This window comes from Choloepus didactylus, chromosome 11 (assembly GCF_015220235.1).
Source record: "Choloepus didactylus isolate mChoDid1 chromosome 11, mChoDid1.pri, whole genome shotgun sequence".
Taxonomy (NCBI): Eukaryota; Metazoa; Chordata; class Mammalia; order Pilosa; family Megalonychidae; genus Choloepus; species Choloepus didactylus.
In genome coordinates this window covers 31,683,863-31,703,382 of record NC_051317.1, presented here as the reverse complement: position 1 = coordinate 31,703,382, position 19,520 = coordinate 31,683,863, and the positions used below count along the sequence as shown (strand labels likewise).

Below are 19,520 nucleotides of genomic sequence, written 5' to 3'. Positions count from 1 at the left end.
TTCAAAGCAAGACTGTTTGTAAAGAAAAATGTCAAAGCACACAGAGGTAACTATAGTACCAAGAAATACAGCCAAAAATGCAATAGCTGGGACATCAGTCAAGACATTGGAAGTGAAAGGGCTATGGATTAACTTTAAGATACGTAAAGAAATGTTTAAAGGGAGATGACAGCAGCAATAAAACAAAAATGCATGTTTTAAAACCAAAAGATAGGTAAAAACAGAACAACAGCAACAACAACAAAACTCTAGAGATTGAAAATATAGATGCCCATTAATGAAAATAATTGCATGGTAGGAATTAGGTGCCTGCCATTGGTTGTTCAGGGTACAACAATGGAAAGATAGTCACATCCTTGCCAGGAAGGAGTGGGTGTTCTAGAAGGGGAGCCAATGAACAAAGAGAGGGTGCCTAACAGGACTAGAGTGTTGGGATGCACCACACGTGCTTCCGAGAACTGGGGCAGGGAACAGGGGCTGCTGACGGAGGTGTGCTGAGGGCGGGAAGACGGCTCTGAGAGGGAGACAGGGCGGTTAGGGAGTCAGACAACATGGGAAAGAGGAAATTTCCAGGCAGGAGAGGGCCTTATCCTGATGAAGAGGTTCTACTTAAAAAAAAATAAAAACAACTAAAGCAAACATGATATTTGGGTGAAATTTTTGATACATTAAGTCGGGAGCAGGCATGGATGTCCACGGCCACTCCATCACTCAACTCTACACTGAGGTCCTGGCTGATTGGATTAGACAATATGATTCATAAGAATAAAATGAAATAAGGATTGGAAAGGGAGAAAGAAAAGTTTGATTATCTGCATACAACAATACTGTCCACATTAAAAAAAAACTAAGCTTCAGATTAACTAACAGAACTAGTAAGAGTTCAACAAGATTGCTGGATATAGATTAACATAAAATACAGTATTCTTATGCATCAACATTGATCTATTAAGTTACTTATGTTAATTACTACTTAAAAACAATAAGAAAATATATCATTAACAAATCGACAAAAAATGTAAGCTACCTAAGAACAAATCTAAAAAAGTTTCTACTGATTTTATGAAGAAGAAAAAACAGCTTTGCATGACATAAAAGATGAGACCTCCTGGTGAGACATACCATAATATTTGATGGGAAGACTCAATACAAAAATAGGTCAAATCTTTGGATGTTTTTAGTAGCATCTGTATTGGTTTCCTAGGGCTGCTGTTAACAAATTATGACAAACTGATTGGCTTCAAACAAAAGAAATTTATGTTCTCACATTCTGGAGGCCAGGAGTACAGGAGTGTTGGCATCGCCACGGTCCTTCCAGTGCCGGCTGGGAAGACTCCTTCCTCACCTCTTCCAGCTCATGGTGGCCCCGGCACTCCTTGGCTTGTGGCCACATCACTCCAATGGCTGCCTCCATCTTCACTGGGCCATCTTCCTTCTGCATCTGTGTGCCTGTGTCCACATTTCCCTCTTCTTTTATAAGGACACCAGTCATATTGGATTTAAGACCCAATGTAATCTACTGTGACCTCATTCTAACTCTACTAATCACATGTGCAAAGAGCCTATTTCCCAATAAGGTCACATTCTGAAGTCCTGAGTAGACAGGGATTGGGGTGGGGTGGAGGATTGGGGGAGACACAATTCAACACAATATAGTAGCCTTTTATTATTTCCTAGACTTTGAATCTTTTTCAAAGCAAAATTTCAGAAATTCTAGATCATTCTCTATAATTTCAATCCAAATACCAATTGGAAACTTCACTGAACATGACAAACTGATTCTATAATTCATAAGGTAAAGTCAAATCAAAAAAATTCTGGTCAAAAGAAAAAGAGAACAACAAGTAGGGGGTATGTGCCCTTCCAGGTAGCAATGCTCCTTATAGAGCTACCTTATTAAAGTAACGTGGTGCTGGTGTAAGGAGAAAGAGACAACCAGGACACGCGCCACTGAGCAATAAATGCACAACCTAACCGAGGCTTCTGATGTGTGCACCAACATGGAGGCAACAGGGGACACGAAACACAGTCCACGGTAACAGCCGGGTCAGGCTGGAGCACAGTGTGTGTGAAGAAAAGTAGTGAGAAGTGTGACGGGGGGAGCAAAAGAGCTTGAGTTGGAGAAGGATGGGAACTGGGGCAGGTGGGCTTCCTCGGCCCCCGGAGGCCTCTGCAGGGAGTCACAGGAGCAGAAAGGTGGTGCCACAACTCATCTGTCCACTAGGACACTGTCATTCTAGAACCAAAGTGAGTCCAGCCCTCTCCCTTTGCAGAAGAAATTGAGGTCCAAGGTCACACGACTGCTTCCTGACAGAACCTGCACTGGGAACCCCTTCTTCGAGCTCCTCCAGGGCTCTTTCCAACTCTGGCTTCTGCACAATATTGGGTTCCTTGCCATGGTATTTGAACCCATTGTCCATTCACACCTTGAATCTCTGTTTTTCCTTAGCCTTTAAAATACTTCTCTTCTCCCCTTCGTGGCTTCTCCTGTCCTCTGCTGCCCTCTGGTTCTTGATGTCCTCGCCAACTCCGCTATGAGCCTCTCAGCCACTCAATTCACTCTCTCCCAGGATGACTGCAGACCCCACAGCTTCTTGTGTCCATTCCCCCAGCCAGACCTATCCCTAAGCAATGCACCATCCTAGGAAGCCGTCCAGTGGGATGCACTGGGAGGAGCCACCCACGTGGGAGAGCAGTAGAAGGAAAACCCCAGGCAGACTACACTCTGTTGATGATATGACATCACCCCAGAGGTAGTGATTTTCTAAGCTGAGATCCTCATCAGGTTCACAATTAAAGAATGCGGGTTTTCTAACAAGTGTATGAAGCAACCAGATTGATACGATGCAGGCATATTGATATGCAGTCAGTACAACCAAAGTCTCTGTCCATCTGTCTGCAAGACTCCAATAACTGAGAAAGAACTCAAGGGCAAGAACCCATGGTGGAGAGTTAGAGGCACATGATAAGGCTCCAGTCACAGAGAAATTCTATAATAACAGAAATCCTACATGCACTCAAGGAATAGGAAAAGAGCTGAGTTACCAAAACGGTGCTGTGAGGTGTAAACCAAAACCCAGCTATCTACAAGCAGCAAAGTGAGACCCAGACCAGCTCCTCATTAAAACAGAGTCTGCCCTCACTCTCAAGGGAGCATTAAGTGGCTTTACCCACGGGACACAGCGAAGACAATTTCAAAAGACTTTATTCTCAGAGGTCCCCTGCTTGCAGTTCAGGGCCAAGTTTATAGAATTAAATATGTTCCAAATCGAGGCACATAAAGGAAATACAAGGATACCTGAGCATCTTACCTGATCCCAGGGAGAGACGGTGCCTCCAAAACACATGAACAAGTACCCCATGGCCACGAGACATATCCATATCACCAAAGAGAACAGGCGAAGCAGCTTCTTAAACACAGACTCGATGCAGACGAGGATGAAAATCGCAAAGAAAATTGCCAGGGCAGTTGGAACTGTTATTAAAAATGCCACATGGTCGTCAACTTCCTAAGGACAGAAAAAATATATTGAAAAGTCAACAATTTAAAGACACTCTGATGCTAGTGATTTGTGTTATTAAAATTCTATCAACATTAATCAATGTCAAATGATACTGGATTTTAAAGAATTATTTCGAAAGCAGAACAGTTTGAACTTTGGAAGACTTAAGTTTCATATCAAATAACCATCTGTTTCTATATAAATAGCCCAATATTGGGCATTTATCTTATACAAAAGTTATACCATCAGATTTAATTTTCCCTGATAAATGGAGAGAAATGGATTTTATTCAAGACAGAATGCAAGAAAAGTGAATGCAAGAAAAATTACTCACTTTCTAAAGTAATGAACTTTTACTGTAATGCACAGCAATTAACGTTTTAAAGGATCAGAGGTTTATAGAAAAGGGTCAGAAAGTGCTTAGTATAGAAGTTGAGAGAATGACAAATACTTAGAAGAGTGTGTGACTTTTGCTCCTCGACTTTCCCCCACTTCTCTTGGGCTCCAGGAGCAAGAAAGAAAACGGGCATTCGTGCTGGTTTGTATATATTATGTCCCCCAGAAAAAGCCATGTTCTTTAATCCAGTCTTGTTGGGGGCAGATTGATTAATCTTTTTGATTAGGGTGTGACCTCTTGATTGTTTCCATGGAGATTTTACCCCACCCATTCAGTGTGGGTCTTAATTAAATTACTGGAGTCCTATAAGAGCTCACAGACAGAAGGAGCTCAGTGCTGTCACTGGGAGAGACACTTCAGAGATGGCCGTTGAAAGCAGACTTTTGCTGATGCTTAGACATTTTGGAGAAAGCCATTTTGAAACACAACCTGGGAGCAAAGGAAGAAGACACCAGCCAAGTGCCTTCCCAGCTGACAGAGGTGTTCCAGAAGCCATCGGCTGTTTTCCAGTGAAGTTACCCTATTGTTGATACCTTAGTTTGGACACTTTTATGGCCTTAGGACTGTAACTCTGTAACCAAATAAAACCCCCTTTATAAAGGCCAATCCATTTCTGGTATTTTGCAAAACAGGAGCATTATCAAACCACAACAGCATTTATTATTAGCTTCTTGTTAAATAATGCTTTTTCTAAAAATGCATTTTTGGACACGAATTCTCTATCTCTTTCTAGCCACCCACAAAAAAGTCATTATTTCAAGTCTACACAATTTCAGCACAATGTAATAGACATACTATTACCTTTTACTATACAGGCATGGATTTAGGTTTTTGCTTTGGCAACATATTATGCTAGAATCACACTACCAACAGTTACATACGGGTTGGTAAACCTTTAATCCTCACCCAAACATGGTTAGTTACTGAACATTCAAAGGATTTTCTATCAAAAACCCACACGGTCTGTACCCAAAGAACTTCCTTTGAAGCTTTAGAATATTAAAATTAATAGGAAAAAAGTGGGAAATGCAAGAATGTGGAGAAACTGGGACCCTCATGCATTGCCTGTGGGAATGTAAAATGCTGCAGCCGCTGTGGGAAACATTTTGGTGCTTCCTCAAAAGTTAAACACAGAATTAGCATCTACCCTGGCAACTCCATGCCTAGGTATGCACCCAAAGGAACTGAAAACAGGGGATCAAACAGATTCTTGTCCATCTTGAGCCAAAAAGAGCCAAAAAGTGGGAACACCCAAGTGTCCATCAATGGATGAATGGATAAACAAAATGTAGCCTCTCTCCATACAAGGGACTATTATTCAGCCGTGAAAAGGAATAAGGTTCTAACACATGTGATAACACGGATGAACCTTGAGAACATGATGCTGAATGACAAAAGGACAAATACTGTGTGACTCCATTGATAAAAATCACCTAGAATAAGTAAATTAACAGAGACAGAAAATAAATTAGAGGTTACCAGGGGGCAGAGGGAGGGAAGAAAGAGGAGTTAATGCCTATTGGGTATAGAGTTTCTGTTTCGGGTGATGAACAAGATTTGGCAGTAGATGGTGGTGATGGTAACACAACATTATAAATGTCATTAATGCCATTGAATTGTACCTTTAATAATGGTTCAAATGGCAAATTTTATATCATGATTTTTTAAAAAATTAATTTAATTTAGAAAGACATTATTACCATACAAAGGTAATCGTGAAACCTTGGACTTACGGAGCTGCTCTTTCCAATTCCAGCCTTTCTGATGGCCACAGGGTCCTCTCCGGCCATTAGCAGCTCTAGCTTCACGCCGGAGCGAGCGCCAAGCAGCAAACTACTAATGCTTGGGCACTGGGATTGCAGAGCGGAGAGAACAGCCATGCTCAGGCCAGAAGATCATGTAGGGGAAAATGAGGCAGACAGGCTCTTCCCTTCTCACCATCTTTCCCCTCATCAAATGACACCTGGGAGGGGGGCAGTGCAACTACAACAAGAGCAAGTGCTAACAGGACACGACATTTTGTCCTAAGCATGGCTGCATATATTAGCCTGTTTAATGCCTGACACTCCACGAGGGAGGCGCTAGGGTGAGCTCCACGGTGAGAAGCCTATGGATGAGGCACGACAAGGGAGTCTGGCCCTGGGTGGCCCAGCTGTGAAGGCCAGGCCTCCAGGCAGCCCAGGGAGGCTGGTGACCCGCAGGACCCTGGTGACCCAGCAGGACTCTGTCCCCACCCTCCCACCTTACTTCCTGTGATGCAGCCGAAGGAGAACCAAACCAAGTAGGGCCCGGCCGTGAGTGGCCAAAAGAACCTGTGCTTCCAGAACTGGCAGAAAACAAAAGGACAAAAGGTAACAATCTCGTTCCTTCCTTAAATTTCTATTTTTTATCCACAGACATTTTTAACCTCAGAGACATTTTAGGATCCTGGCAAAAAGGTACCCTATGCGTGAGGTTGCAAGCACTTCCCGGCTGTCAGGCCCCATGGACAAACACACAGGGGACAGAGAAGGTGTCTTCCAGGGACACCAAACTTGAGATTGCGGTTGCTACACAGATGGAGAACTCAGGTGTTTATTTCAAACATCTAAAAATACACTTAACCGAGCAGGAGGCAGAAAAATAACCAGGAAATAACCAGGAAAGCTCTTTTCTTTGTATAAGTCTTCAAGGATTTCACCAACCCAGTAGGGAGAAACACTCATGGACTTGACTTGTTCTTATTTCTCCAGAAAGCCTGAAAATAGGTGCAAAAATATGCATGACTGTAAAGTGAAAATTAGTAACTAAGGGAACAGAAAGAGTGTGACGTGGCCCTTCCAGAAAGCAGAAGGAAAAAGTGAACTGTAGGAGCTTTTTCCGTACTCCTTTTTTAGAAGATCTATCTGTAAACATGAGAAAGACAGCACGTCTGAGCTTGCTGGAATAGTATATGATAAGACTTGTGGTTGTTTTTTATTTAAATATTGGCATTTCCAGCTCGCCTTGTCTAAGAGTAATATTGGGTCCTGATTGCACTGAGCAGTGACCTCGTTTGGGATGTAGGGTCATTTCCCCTTTAGGAACCTGAGGCCCACAGCACTCTTAGGGTCCACAAAATTGTTTTAATTTATTTTAAAAATCCAAAGAACAAAACAAGCCTTCAGGGTCAAAGATGACATATGTCTATAGTAATTCAGGCATAACTTATAATCTTAAATATAGTTCTTTGGAGGAAGGTGTCAGCAAAGGCAAGGAAGACCCATCCAGCTGTCACCGAACCCTTGCTTGCTGGATGAGTGACCATCACCAGGTGGGTTCTGCAGCCCAGGGAGGAGCCTGTGTTCCCACGAGCACACACCAGCCATGGTGGGTGAGCCAGATTCCCCGAAGGCCAAGGGGCTGGAAACAGTCAGTCGCTGCTCACGAGCCTGCCCTAACCACCGAGAACCTGTATCCACTGAAGACCAGAGCCTCTTCTAGAAAGAAAACAGCCATCGGTTTATCCTGCGTTTGCCTTTGGAACTCTAACTCCAGGCGAGTTTTAATATAGACTTCTCCACCACACAGAAGCCTTTATAAGTGTGTCAAGGAAAAGACAGTAGAGTATTCATTAAAGAACGTATAAGATTATAAACTGCATTCCTTCCTACCCTTGCTGTTTGTATCATGCGTTTCTCTTAAGGCTAAGTAAATGAAATAAGGGAATGCTCTCAGACCTGGAACTACCCAGCTCGCCCTCTTCCCCAAGACAGCTCCCAGTGGACAGGAAGACAAATGAAGGCACGAAGGCAGAGCTGGAGCTGATTTCTTCTGAGCTAGTTTCTAAAATGCAGAGTGTAAAATAAACTGGAATTGCTTAAAATAAGCAAATTAAAACAGATTAAAAGCACTGTCAATCAAAATTGAATACTTTTTATGGATGCCTAACACCCCCACTCCCACCCCATTTTGTGGAAAAAAATAATTTACCATCCAGTGTAAACTGAATAAGATGTACTACAATGCTTTTAAACAGGGAAATTTTGTGCCTAGCATCCTCTACCATAACGATAATGGGCTCCCATAGCCCTTTCCAAACATTTTATCCTTTCACGTTCAATGCACTTTCTGGTAATTTTGGAGGGCGTCTAATTGCTAGGCCTATTAAATACCCATCAGTTTTATTTACTAACTGACAATGCCTTCCTATCTTAGCAGCTTTTCCATGTGGCAACAGTGTATCTGAGTTTTATGCTTATCCATGCATCACATGCATTTTTTTTCATGTTTTGGTTAAACAGTTCTTTCATTTAGATGGTCATCTAATGTAAAATAATGTTTTTCTATTTAAAAGATATTTTTGGTGAAGTACTCTGAAATCCAAAAGACTTAAGGTAGAAAACCATTCCCATCCCTTACTACCACATGACTCAGCGAGTGACTGAGACCCCTACACCTGTTTCTTCTCTGATAACACAATACAGACTTTGTGTGGCTGCTGGTGTTTCACAGATCACAAGTGCAACATAAAGGGAAGGAATCATTATCATGATGACCTTCATCTCCTTTTCCCTCAAATTTCTGGGCTTTCTCACCCAGGCCAGTCTACATATTCATTGCTGGAATGACACCTATTTGACATTCTAAATAATGATTTACTCTTTCACCACAAATTATTCTGAAGTTCTTATTGGGAAAGAAATAAATTAGTCTTTAGCCATGATATATATCTGACCTTGGGTGTATGCGTAGAGATGTATGTTTTTATTTTTACCCACATACATGGTTATATTCTAATTTGGTATGAGTAATGAAATGAGTAAATACAAATTCTGGCAAAAAAAAAAAATTCTGAAAAATTCTCAAAGCATTCCTATGTCCAAACTTTTCCCAAACCTGACCAATCAAAACACAGAAATATCTAGGAAATAAGCACAAAAATTGCAGGTATGCGAAAGATGAAACAGTTTATACCCACTTGGAAAGATGTATCAGCCACTGCTGGTAACTGGCTAAGTGATCAGTTTCACATACACTGAAAATATGGCCAAGGGTTTTGGTCATACTTACTTGTCCTCAACACCTACTACACAGGCCAGTACTCTCACACACATTTTAAGAGTATGGATAAAGACATGAAATGAATGTGCCTTACGGGGAAAACAGTTTAGGTTTAACATCTGGTATCATACTCTTAAAAGCCTTTCCAACAAGACCCCAAACACAAAGCATTTCAGAAGCACTGCTGGTCTCACTGGAGGCGGGAGAGGTCCCAACTGCCCCCTCCCCACTAAAAAAAGAAACGAGTGCTGAGCCCTAAGCAGCTAAACAGCTGAGTAGTGGGAGGCAGGAAGCCCAGGCTGCAAAGGCAGGGAGCCAGGGACAAGCAGCTGGGAGACGCAGGCACCAGCCTTCCCCCACGGGCAGCAGGGACGGCTGGAGGTGCCCGAGGCTGAGGTGCCCAGCAGTGCACAGATCCACCAAACGGCATCCGGGCGACAAGGGAGCCAACGTGGACCTGGATAGGGGCACATCCTGACTGCTATGGAAGCAGGGAAAACTATTCTTAAGGAGAAGTTCCCCCATTTACAACCAAACAATACCTTACAACAAAAGTCACCAAAATGTGAGCAGAGCCATTAAGAATCAAGTCACAAGTGGATTAGATCCCCAAGACTGCAGATGTTGAAACTGACAGCCAGAGAATACAGAATAGTTGCAAATGACAGGTTTAAAGGAATGAAGTACATGATTTCCCAGATGATTATACGACAAGTAACTATCAGTCCTAATACACAGAAAATGGAACTTGTAAAAATGATAAATGTAATCATGGAAATAAAAACAGTTGGGTTAAACAGAAAAGTATAAACCATTAAAAAGAAAATCAGTGAACTGAAAGATATACCAAAGAATTTATGCATAACACAACAAAGAAATATAAGGAGATAAAAGAATAAGAAAAGATAAGACACAGAGGATATAATAAGGAGTATAACATACATCCAGTTGGAGTTCCCAAACTAGAATATGAAGAGACTTGAGGAAGTAAACCATGCAAAGACAGGGATTTTCCTGTACTAATGAAAACCTTCATCTACAATTCCAGAAAGCCAATTAGACAAAAAGAAATACACACTTAAATACACCACCGTGAGAATGCAGAATATGAGTGATAAGATGAAGAAACTGAAAGTGGCCAAAGAGAAAGGAAGGATCATCAACAAAGAACAACAGCTAGTACAAGTGCAGAATTTGAATTTTCAGCAGTTGAAGACAGAAATTACAATTTATTGAGCAAAACTACAAGTCAATATTTTGTACCCAGTGTGCCGGTTTGGATGTATTATGTCCCCCAAAATGCCATGTTCTTTAATGCAGTCTTGCAGGGGCAGACGTGTTAGTGTTGATTAGGTTGGCAGCTTAGAGAGACACTTTGAGGATGGCCATTGAAAGCTGAAGCTGATATTTTGGAGAACACCATTTTGAAACGCCACCTGGGAGCAAGCACGTGCCAGCCATGTGCCTTCCCAGCTGACAGGTTTTCCAGATGTCTTGGACACTTTATGGCCTTAAGACTGTAACTCTGTAACCAAATAAAACCCCTTTATAAAAGCCAGTCCATTTCTGGTGTTTTGAAAAAAGGCAGCATTAGCAAATAAGAACAGTTGTTTTTTTTAAACAATGGCAAAAATAGAAAAATTTATAGAAAATAATTTTTAAAAAAACAAGTAGGAATTCAACATCAAGTGGCATTCTCTAAAAGAACTTGTAAGAAATTAAATAATCCCATAAGGACTGCATGATATGGAAGATGGAAAGTAAACAAATATAAAAGTAAACACATTGGTACAACCAAACACACACTTCTATCTGAATCAATAGCAGTGTTTAATTTCTGAGCTTAAATACATTATTGAAATGTTTACTAATAAAATTAGGTAAGACAGGAGAAGAAAAACCAGAGATAAAGTTTTCTAAAGTAATTTCATGATCTAGGTGTCAAGTCTGACCACATGCAAATCTTTATTATGTTAAAATTTCTGGGTGACCACCAAAAAATAAAAATACAGTGTACAAATTCTAAATCATTGGAGGAAAAAAAATCTGGGAGACAAGAGGAAAAAAAGCAAGTCAAAAAGGAAAAGAAAAGAAAGAGAAAAATTCCAGTGAATTGGAAATCAAAAAAGTAAAATGGTAGAAAGAAGTGAAAATATATCAATAATCACAATAAAATGAGTGGTTTGATTGAACTTATTCCCAGACAAGATTATAAAACACCCAGCTCTATGATATGTATAAGGGACAGAATTAAGCAAAAAGAAATAAAGTTTGACAGTAAAGAGATAAAAAGAAGAGCTACTTTAATATACTTTCAATAAAAAAAGTTTAAGGACAAAGACGAAATGATAACATGCTCAATTCACTAGGCAATCATAAAATTTTAAAACATGTATGAACCTAATAAAATATCCTCAAAATAGATAAGCAAAAAGTATATAACTACAGTAGAAGAAAACTAATCTACCAATAAAATAGAAGATTTGACACCTCCAACCAGTCATTGATAGGACAAGCTAACAAAACAAAACTAAAAACAAGAGTCGTAGGTTTTGAATATCATAATTAGCAAGCTAAGCCAAATGGACAAATACAGAATTTCATATACAACCATTAAGGAGAACATATTCTCAAGTTCACTTAGAATATTAAAGTCATATACCAGGCAACTCAAAAAAAAGTGAAAGAGTGGGTAAAAAGGCCCATGTTCTTTGACCTAAAATTTTAAATCAGAAACTTGTTTAAAAATATTTTGTTACCATATACTTGGAAGACTAAAAAGCACAACACTAAATGAAATTTGGTTCATAAAAGAAATCATAACATGAATTTTAAAAGAATAATGAAAACAGTACATATAAACCCTTGTGATATGCACTAAAAGTGGTGCCGTGAGGGAAATTTATCATTTTAAAAGCTGAGCTGAAATGCTTTATTGTCAATTTGGTTGTGCTGGAAATTACGTTTTCCAGAATCACCTTCCCTCTCTGGTCCTTGGTTAGAGCTGAACCTGAACAACAGAAGCTGGGAGACAAAGGGAAGCAACCCCCCAACAGTCTTCACAGTTAAATGTAGTTGTGGACAGTTGCAGAGGTGCAGGGCAGGTGTCAGCCTGTCTTCTCAACACCTGCTCCACAGCCTGCTCGTCTTGCCAACAGCTGGCTGCAGTTTGGGAGAAGAGTGGCCCACCAGACATGTGGCTGCAGAATCACAGGTAAAGGTTACACAGATGAAACAGAAGAAGATCTTTCCAATGAACATCCCCTTCTTGGTGGCCACTTGGGTGACTAGACCCACTTGACATCATAGATTTCCCTGCAAGCTCTGACTTTTCCACCCAAACCAGCACTATGCAAAGATTTCTTAGTGACTCTGCACATAATTCTTTTCCATTTGAGAAACAATTGTCTTATTATCAGAATCTAGATGGTGGCATGGGCCACCACATCACCAGTTAATTTGAGCTACCCATCATCAACAAAATGGTGTCAGATGGATCCACCAGGCCATAAAGTTGGGTGGGGCATTCCATCCATCATTCCCAGAACAGTCATCCCAAAAGAACAAGGTGGAAGTGGGTGCCATTTTTTTGGCCCAGCTGTCAAGCACTGAGCTGAGCTGAGAATGCTGAGCTGAGCTGCCAGTTATCAAAATAAGCAATCAAAGGCCAAATCAGAAGAACAGTGATGACTTTAATCACTTATGGTGATGGTATAACTTAGAGGTTAGCCTAGAGAGAAGCACCAGCTCCTGCTGTTCCAATTTCCCACTTGGAGAATGATACCACTGGGTAAAGGACATATCAGCACAGACCTGGGGGTACATCTCATTCCCAGAGAGCCCAGAATAAAAGGTTTTTGTGGTTTTATGGACCCAAGGGGTGGGAAGAAGGAGAATGAGGCAGATCAGTACTAAGCAAGAGTGGAGAAAAGTGTCTTCAAAGTCTCCTACTTGATGCCCCAATAAGGAAGTCCCTGCAGAAACACCTGAGAAAGCTCCTGAGAGGGAACCTCCAAATGTAAGCACCTGGGTTAGGAATGCAGATCTATGCAAGAGCAGGACCAGCCAGGGGTGCTGAGCCCTTGACTGCATATCCCTCCAGAGGTGCCAACGCACTGGCTGTGCACCAGGTCGACGTGGGGAGGGCAGCTTTCCCCATGATGCCTGCCAGAGGAAGCCCTCGTAACTGCCTACAGTGGGGCCTGAAAGATCATGTATTAGTAGATAGCAGCTGACTCTTCAGATGCCTCCAAAGTCAAATAACACTAATTCCACCATCCTCTACTGGTTGAGGCAGCCACAACATTCCACCCAGGTTCAAGTGAAGGGGACACAGAACCTCACTTGATGGGAGAAGTGTAGGATGGAATACAGTGTGGCCTCCAACTCTGGAAAATACAATCTGCCACAGTGCCTTATATAGCTATGCCAAGCTTCCATATGTCTGGAAGGAGGATGCATTAGTTAGCTTTGGCTATGTAACAAACCACGCCAAAATTTTCCCAGACTGTAACAGCTTGGAGCAACTACTATTTCATTTAGCTCTCAATTCTATGTGTCAGCTCTTGGTTCTTCTGGTCCAGGTCAGCCCAGTTGATCTCTGCTGGGCTAGCTCATGTTTGCATGGCCAGCGGGCAGCTCTGTTGGCAGCTGGGTCATCTAAGGTGGCCTCATTTACACCTGTGGCAGGTTGGCAGGCTATCAGCCAGGGCAATCAGGTGTGGGGCTTGGGTTAAAGAGCTACATCTCATCAAACAGGTAGCCTGGGCTTCTTTATATGGGATTCCCAGGTTTCCAAAGAGCAGCAAGGAAGAGGGCAGGCCCTGATACTGAACCATTTTCAAGCGTCTGCTTGCATCATGTTGCTATCAGGGTTGTCCAAAGGCCAGAATCAGCGTCAAAGAGAATTACACAAAGCCTGGTCAGAGGGAAGGGGACCACTGTGGCCAATTTTACCAAGAAAACCATAACCAAGAGAATATTTAACAGCCCTAATGACTGCCACAAACTACCCATCTGCTCACCAATGATTTGGCTGGCTAGTTTCTTATGGAAATGTGCATGCCCCTTCCCCTGGAGCAGCACTCCAAACATCCCAGTCAAGGCAAAAAGCTCCAAGTCTAGGATCTCTGAGTGCAGGTCACTAGTTTGTTCAAAGGGAATGATGAGCAGTAATTTCTAGATTTAGTATGGGTATGGCTCCTCTTGATCTGGAGTCTTCTAGACTAAAATGACTTTCCAGCACCCACCCTCCCAATCTCCCAATATACAAAGGATAATCACAATAACTCTCCCATTATCCCAAGGGAATAATGAATGACACTCAGTTTCTGGCCCCAAATGATTCTAAATCCCTATGGGGAAGGCATTTTAGGGGTCCCTGACCCTAAGACTGGAAATTGTTCCTTTATTAGATCCTGAGTCTTGTCCTGGAAGTATCCATTTATTGTCTTCTGTGGCCTCTGAATCTGCCCTCTGGGATATCCTTCCTTGTTTACCATCTTCTTGACCACATCTGAATTGAGTTTGGGGGAATATTCCCTTCTTGGGGATTGAGCAAGATTTCAGCTCATTGTATGACAGATTCATGAGAAAAATAAGTGAATATTATTGTTTTAAATCACAAAGGTTTCGGGTGGGCTTTTATGTAGCAACTGATAAACAGAATACTTGCTTTGGCCAATGAAAATGGCTGAAAGTGTCGTGTCACTTCCCCATGGAAGATTTTCATTGGCAGGACACTGAGGCTGTGTGCCCTTCCCTGGAGAGGGGGAAGCACATTCTGAGATGCAACCCCCATTACCCAAATCCCTGAGACACTACCTGAGATGGCCCATTTCCTGACTCACATTTACTCATTTGCACAGTAGGCAAAACACAAACTTTGTTGTGGTAAACAACTGAGATTTTGGAGTTGTTTCCATAGCATAATCTAACGTTCAGACTGATTCAAGGCATATTAAGATAAGAGCAGAAATGAATAAAATAAAATAAAATAAAATAAATGCAATAGAATGTACCAGCAAAGGCAAAGGAAGGCTCTCGAAAGAGTTAAAACAAAACTGCCAGTTTGGAACTATTATGGACCCCAGAAGAGTCATGATCTTTTAACCCAATCTTGTTGGGTGGAATCCTTTGGTTGAGTGTTTCCATGGAGATGTGACTCACTCAACTATGGGTAAGAACTCTGATTGAATTATTTCTATTGAGGTGTAGCCCTGCCCACTCAGGGTGGGGTTGATTAGTTTACTGGAGTATTTAAGAGAGCTAAGAACTGACACAGAAAGTGACACTTGGAGATGCTTGGAGTTGCAGGCAGAAAGATGTTTGGGGATGATAAGCTAAGAGATGAAGCCCAGAGTTTGCCGAGGAGAAGATAAGAGAGGACCCCCAGATGCTTAGAGAGAAACACCCCAGGGGTATCAAGAAGAAAGCTGAGAGAAACTAAGGGAGACAGTCGGCCAGAGACATTTTGGAGAATGCCATTTTGAAACACAACCTGGGAGCAAAGGACCAGTAGTTGCCAGCCACATGTCTTCCCAGCTAACAAGTATCCCAGACGCCAGTAGCCATTCTTCAGTGAAGGTATCCTCTTGCTGATGCCTTAGTCTGGGCAACTTTTATGGCCTTAGGACTGTAACTTTGTAACTAAATAAACCTGCTTTATAAAAGTCAATCCAATTCTGGTATTTTGCATAAGAGCAGCATTAGCAAACCAGAAGAAAAGCAGACATCTAATGAGATTTTGTAGGAAAAAGAGAAGGCATAAGAAGATAAATTATAAGTAAAAACAGAGCAGATGTTAAAATAATAGAAAGAGAATAGTATTAACCAATGAATGCCATAAGATTTGAGAAGTTACATGAAATGCAAAAATTCCTTAAAAACCTTATCAAACTGACTCAAGAAATAGAATTAGAAATACTAAATAATGCTATTGCTTTCAAAGAAATCAAAGCAGAAGTTTCAAAAATCTCCTCAAAGAGAAAGCCACAAGGCCACATGGTTAACTAGGCAACTCTATCAACTCTTTTCCACACAGTGAAAAAACTCAGAAAATTGGGGAAAAAAGCATATGCGTACTGCCTGACTTATCATATAAAATTAGTAAAACTTAAATTAAAGAAAAATAGATGGCAGTTTGATGAAAGAATATTCCAAATTCCTTTCACTAAAGAGCACAGAGTCTATTCTCATCATCTGTGGGAGTTATTTTCTATAGTCACTGAGAACACTGGATTAGTGAAAACTGAACCACTGCCCCTCAAGAAAATACAGGGTTAGGCTCCTGCAAGACCGTATTCACAACCAATCAATACAAAACCTTGCTTTATGTGTGTTTATGTTTAAAGACTCCTACCATCTTTTGCTTCTTCCTTAGATGTGCGGCTACAATTCCCTAGGAGGATTTTTGTTTCACCAGCCTTTTAGGGAGTACCCCCACATAGCCCCATCTGGAAATGGTATCACTGCCTTCAGAATATTATACAGTGACATGTAAACAATGCCTCTGAACACAAATTTAAGCAAGTTTAATCACAAGACACATTGTGGGCCAGGTAATCGGAGCTCATTAGATAAGACTGTTCATTCATTATTGCTGAAAGCCCGCCCAGCCCCACTACACCTTCTGCCAGAACAAAGCTTGTCCAACGCGTGTATTTTCTCCATGAAGCAAATCACAGCCTCCCTGCACTTCAGACCACTCAACAGAACTTCAGCGCTATGCTCCGGGGTCATTTCAAGCAGCACAATCAACACTCAAAAGCAGAAAAATGCAAAAAATGTTGCACTAAGTATGTCTCAAAAAGGACATTTGTTTACAGTAAGAGAAGGGAAACAAGAGGGTAGAGCATGGCTGTGTTTGAGCTCAGCAAGGAACAGGCACAAGGGGCAGTTCAAATTTGTCCCCATTTTGCACATAACCTGAATGACCAAAGAAGAAGAGTGCATACTGATTCCAGTGTTACAAATAAATTTTAACAAGTAGGTGAACTGGCAAATATGAAATCTGTGAACAACAGGATTGACTATACTTGCGAAAGTCTTAAAGAAACTGTTAGCACATCTCACCCAACATTGTATAAAGAGATCACAAAAGTTGAGTTTGTTCCAGTAATAAAAGAAGGCTTAATATTAGAAAATCTATAATTTTCACTAAATTGACAGATTACAAAACAAAAAAAAAGGACATGATTCTCTCAATTTGGTACCAAAGCTAATCACAATAAAATTTCTTCTGTAAATTAGAATAAAACCTCAGTCTGATAAGTATATCTAGGAATGCCTACAACCAACATCATCCTAAAAGGATAAACTGAAAGAATTTTACTTAAAATTAGAAAAAAGGCAAGGATACCCACAATCACCAATTCTGACAATATTGCATTAGATTTCCTAGCCAGCACAGTAAGATAAGAATAAGAAATAAAAGGCCTTACTACTGGAAAAGAGGAAAGAAAGCTATTATTTTCAGATGATCAGATAGTCTATGTAGGAAACATGAAAGAATTTGCCATCCATTTACTAGTAATAATAGGATATGCTAACAAGTTACCTTGATATAAGATTAATACACAAAAATCCAATTATATTTCTACATCAGCAACACAATAATAGAGACCATAATTTTTTTAAAAAACACCATTAATAGTAAGCAACAAAACTACAAAATATACCTTTAGATTGGGGAGCAAGAATACTATATAAAAAATTATAAAATGTTATGGAGCACCAAAATTAATGGAGAGAAAAAAAATTAATATAAAAATATCAATTCTCAGCAAATGAATCAATATATTCAATATGACACTAACAAAACCCCCAAAGGGATCCTCACGGGGAGATTAAAATAAGTTGATTCTGAAGTTTATATGGAAGAACAAAAGTCCAAGAATAGCCAAGACATTTGTAAAGGAGTTGAACAGGAAAGCATTACTTCCCATGCCCAGTATAAATACTTATTTTAAAATTTAGGGAATTATACAATGTAGTATTGGTGCAGGGATATAAAATGCAACCAATGGGACAGAATAGAAAGCCCATTACAAACCACCCAAATATGGAATTTTGAGATATGACAGAGATGGGGGAAAAAAGGACTTGAATTGGAGCTGTAAAAATTGATTCCCTGCAAGCGAAAAAAATGTAAATGATGTGTGTGTGTGTGTGTGTGTGTGTGTGTGTGTGTGTTTATAATGCACAGACATATATAATAAAGTATAAAGAGAAGCAAGAGAATGATAAACACAAAATTGCATATGATGTTTACATTTGGGGGCAAGGTAGTCAAATGAGACTGGCAGAGAATTCAGATAGAAACACGGTCTCAGAGATATTCTAGTTTGGACTGAGTTCATGAGTGTTTAGTTTAATACAAATAAACAATGGAGCCATGCATAGACATAGAGAACATGTGTCAAGAATCAAAGATTCTGATTAATCCCACTCCATGCACCTGAAGTCCAGTTTAGAAGAAAGCGAATGTCATGTGCTTGAATTAACTGTAGTCAATGATGGGAAAGGATTAAGCCTTGGGGCACCATGCACAGGAGCTATGTTATCATTTCTTCATTATCAGTGTCATTTGTATTCATCTGACTTCTTTATTCCCTGAATTTTTAACATCAATAGGTTGTTTGGTTCTTGTAATGAAATAGTCTAAAATTTTGTTTCCTTTATAATGTCCACAGAGCACCAGCAGCTTGAAATCCTATTTTGCCCTTTATTTATACAGCTTTAAAAATACAAGATATTAAAAAAATACAAAAACAAAAAAACAGCAATAATGCAGTGGGGGAAAGCACAGAATGCATCTTAAGATTTCTGGCTCATCATCACCGTAATAGCCCCAAATCATGATTGTCTGAGGGCTATTAAAGGACACTGATAGAAATGGGTAGAAGTTTTCATTCCAAGACTTAGCACTCAGGGGCTCCCATTACAATTGCACTGATCTGCCATCTTCTCCACCAGGAAGTTTCTTTTGAACAGTGACCCTCGAGACTTGATTTACTCGTAGGATTCTCACAGACAATCATGACCGTCTTGAGAAATCAGCTTAGGGATGTCAATGTTTTTAAAAGAAGCTATTGTACTTATTAATGCATGTTTCGAATGCAATAAATTATTTATTCAATGTATTTTAATTGCACTAATAACTTAAAATTCCCTTTTCAGGCATTAATGTTGTTATTTTGTTTTGTTTTTTAAGTGACTTTGTTAAAGCTGTATCAACTCAGTGATACAATTTGTCTCATGTATTCCTAGTAGTTGTGACCCAGGAATGTATTCTCACTCTGTCTTGGCACTCTCGTTCTAGAATCCTGGGCAGAGTGGAAACACTAGTTGAGAAAGTAGCTCACAATGTTTTTTTCATTGAGGCTGTTATTATTACGGTGCCCAGTACTCTCTCACCAGAGTCTGGTTCCTGTAAGCAGAAGTAAAAAAAGGGAACAAAAAGAGTTATTTTGTAACACTGCCAGAAACAGTTGAACTAATGAAGCCTTCTTCAAACCTCTCCTCAATGTGGGTTTATTGTACCCTTATACAAAGAAGGCATTGAAGCAACATTAGCACAGGCTTCATTTGGTGAAATG

The 19,520-nt window shown here is 40.4% G+C and overlaps 1 protein-coding gene across 2 annotated transcripts in view; it reads right to left on the bottom strand.

The window, feature by feature from the left end:
* The window catches only part of ADCY2 (adenylate cyclase 2), a 510,848-nt gene that overhangs the window by 484,557 nt on the left and 6,771 nt on the right, over nucleotides 1-19,520 (bottom strand). For both annotated transcript variants that reach the window (XR_005210959.1, XM_037799254.1), the window contains exon 2: nucleotides 3,312-3,509. Coding sequence is in view for 1 of the 2 variants with exons in the window: in XM_037799254.1 (XP_037655182.1) it covers nucleotides 3,312-3,509 (198 nt within the window). In the remaining variant the exon portion in view is untranslated. The remainder of the gene's footprint in view (nucleotides 1-3,311; nucleotides 3,510-19,520) is intronic.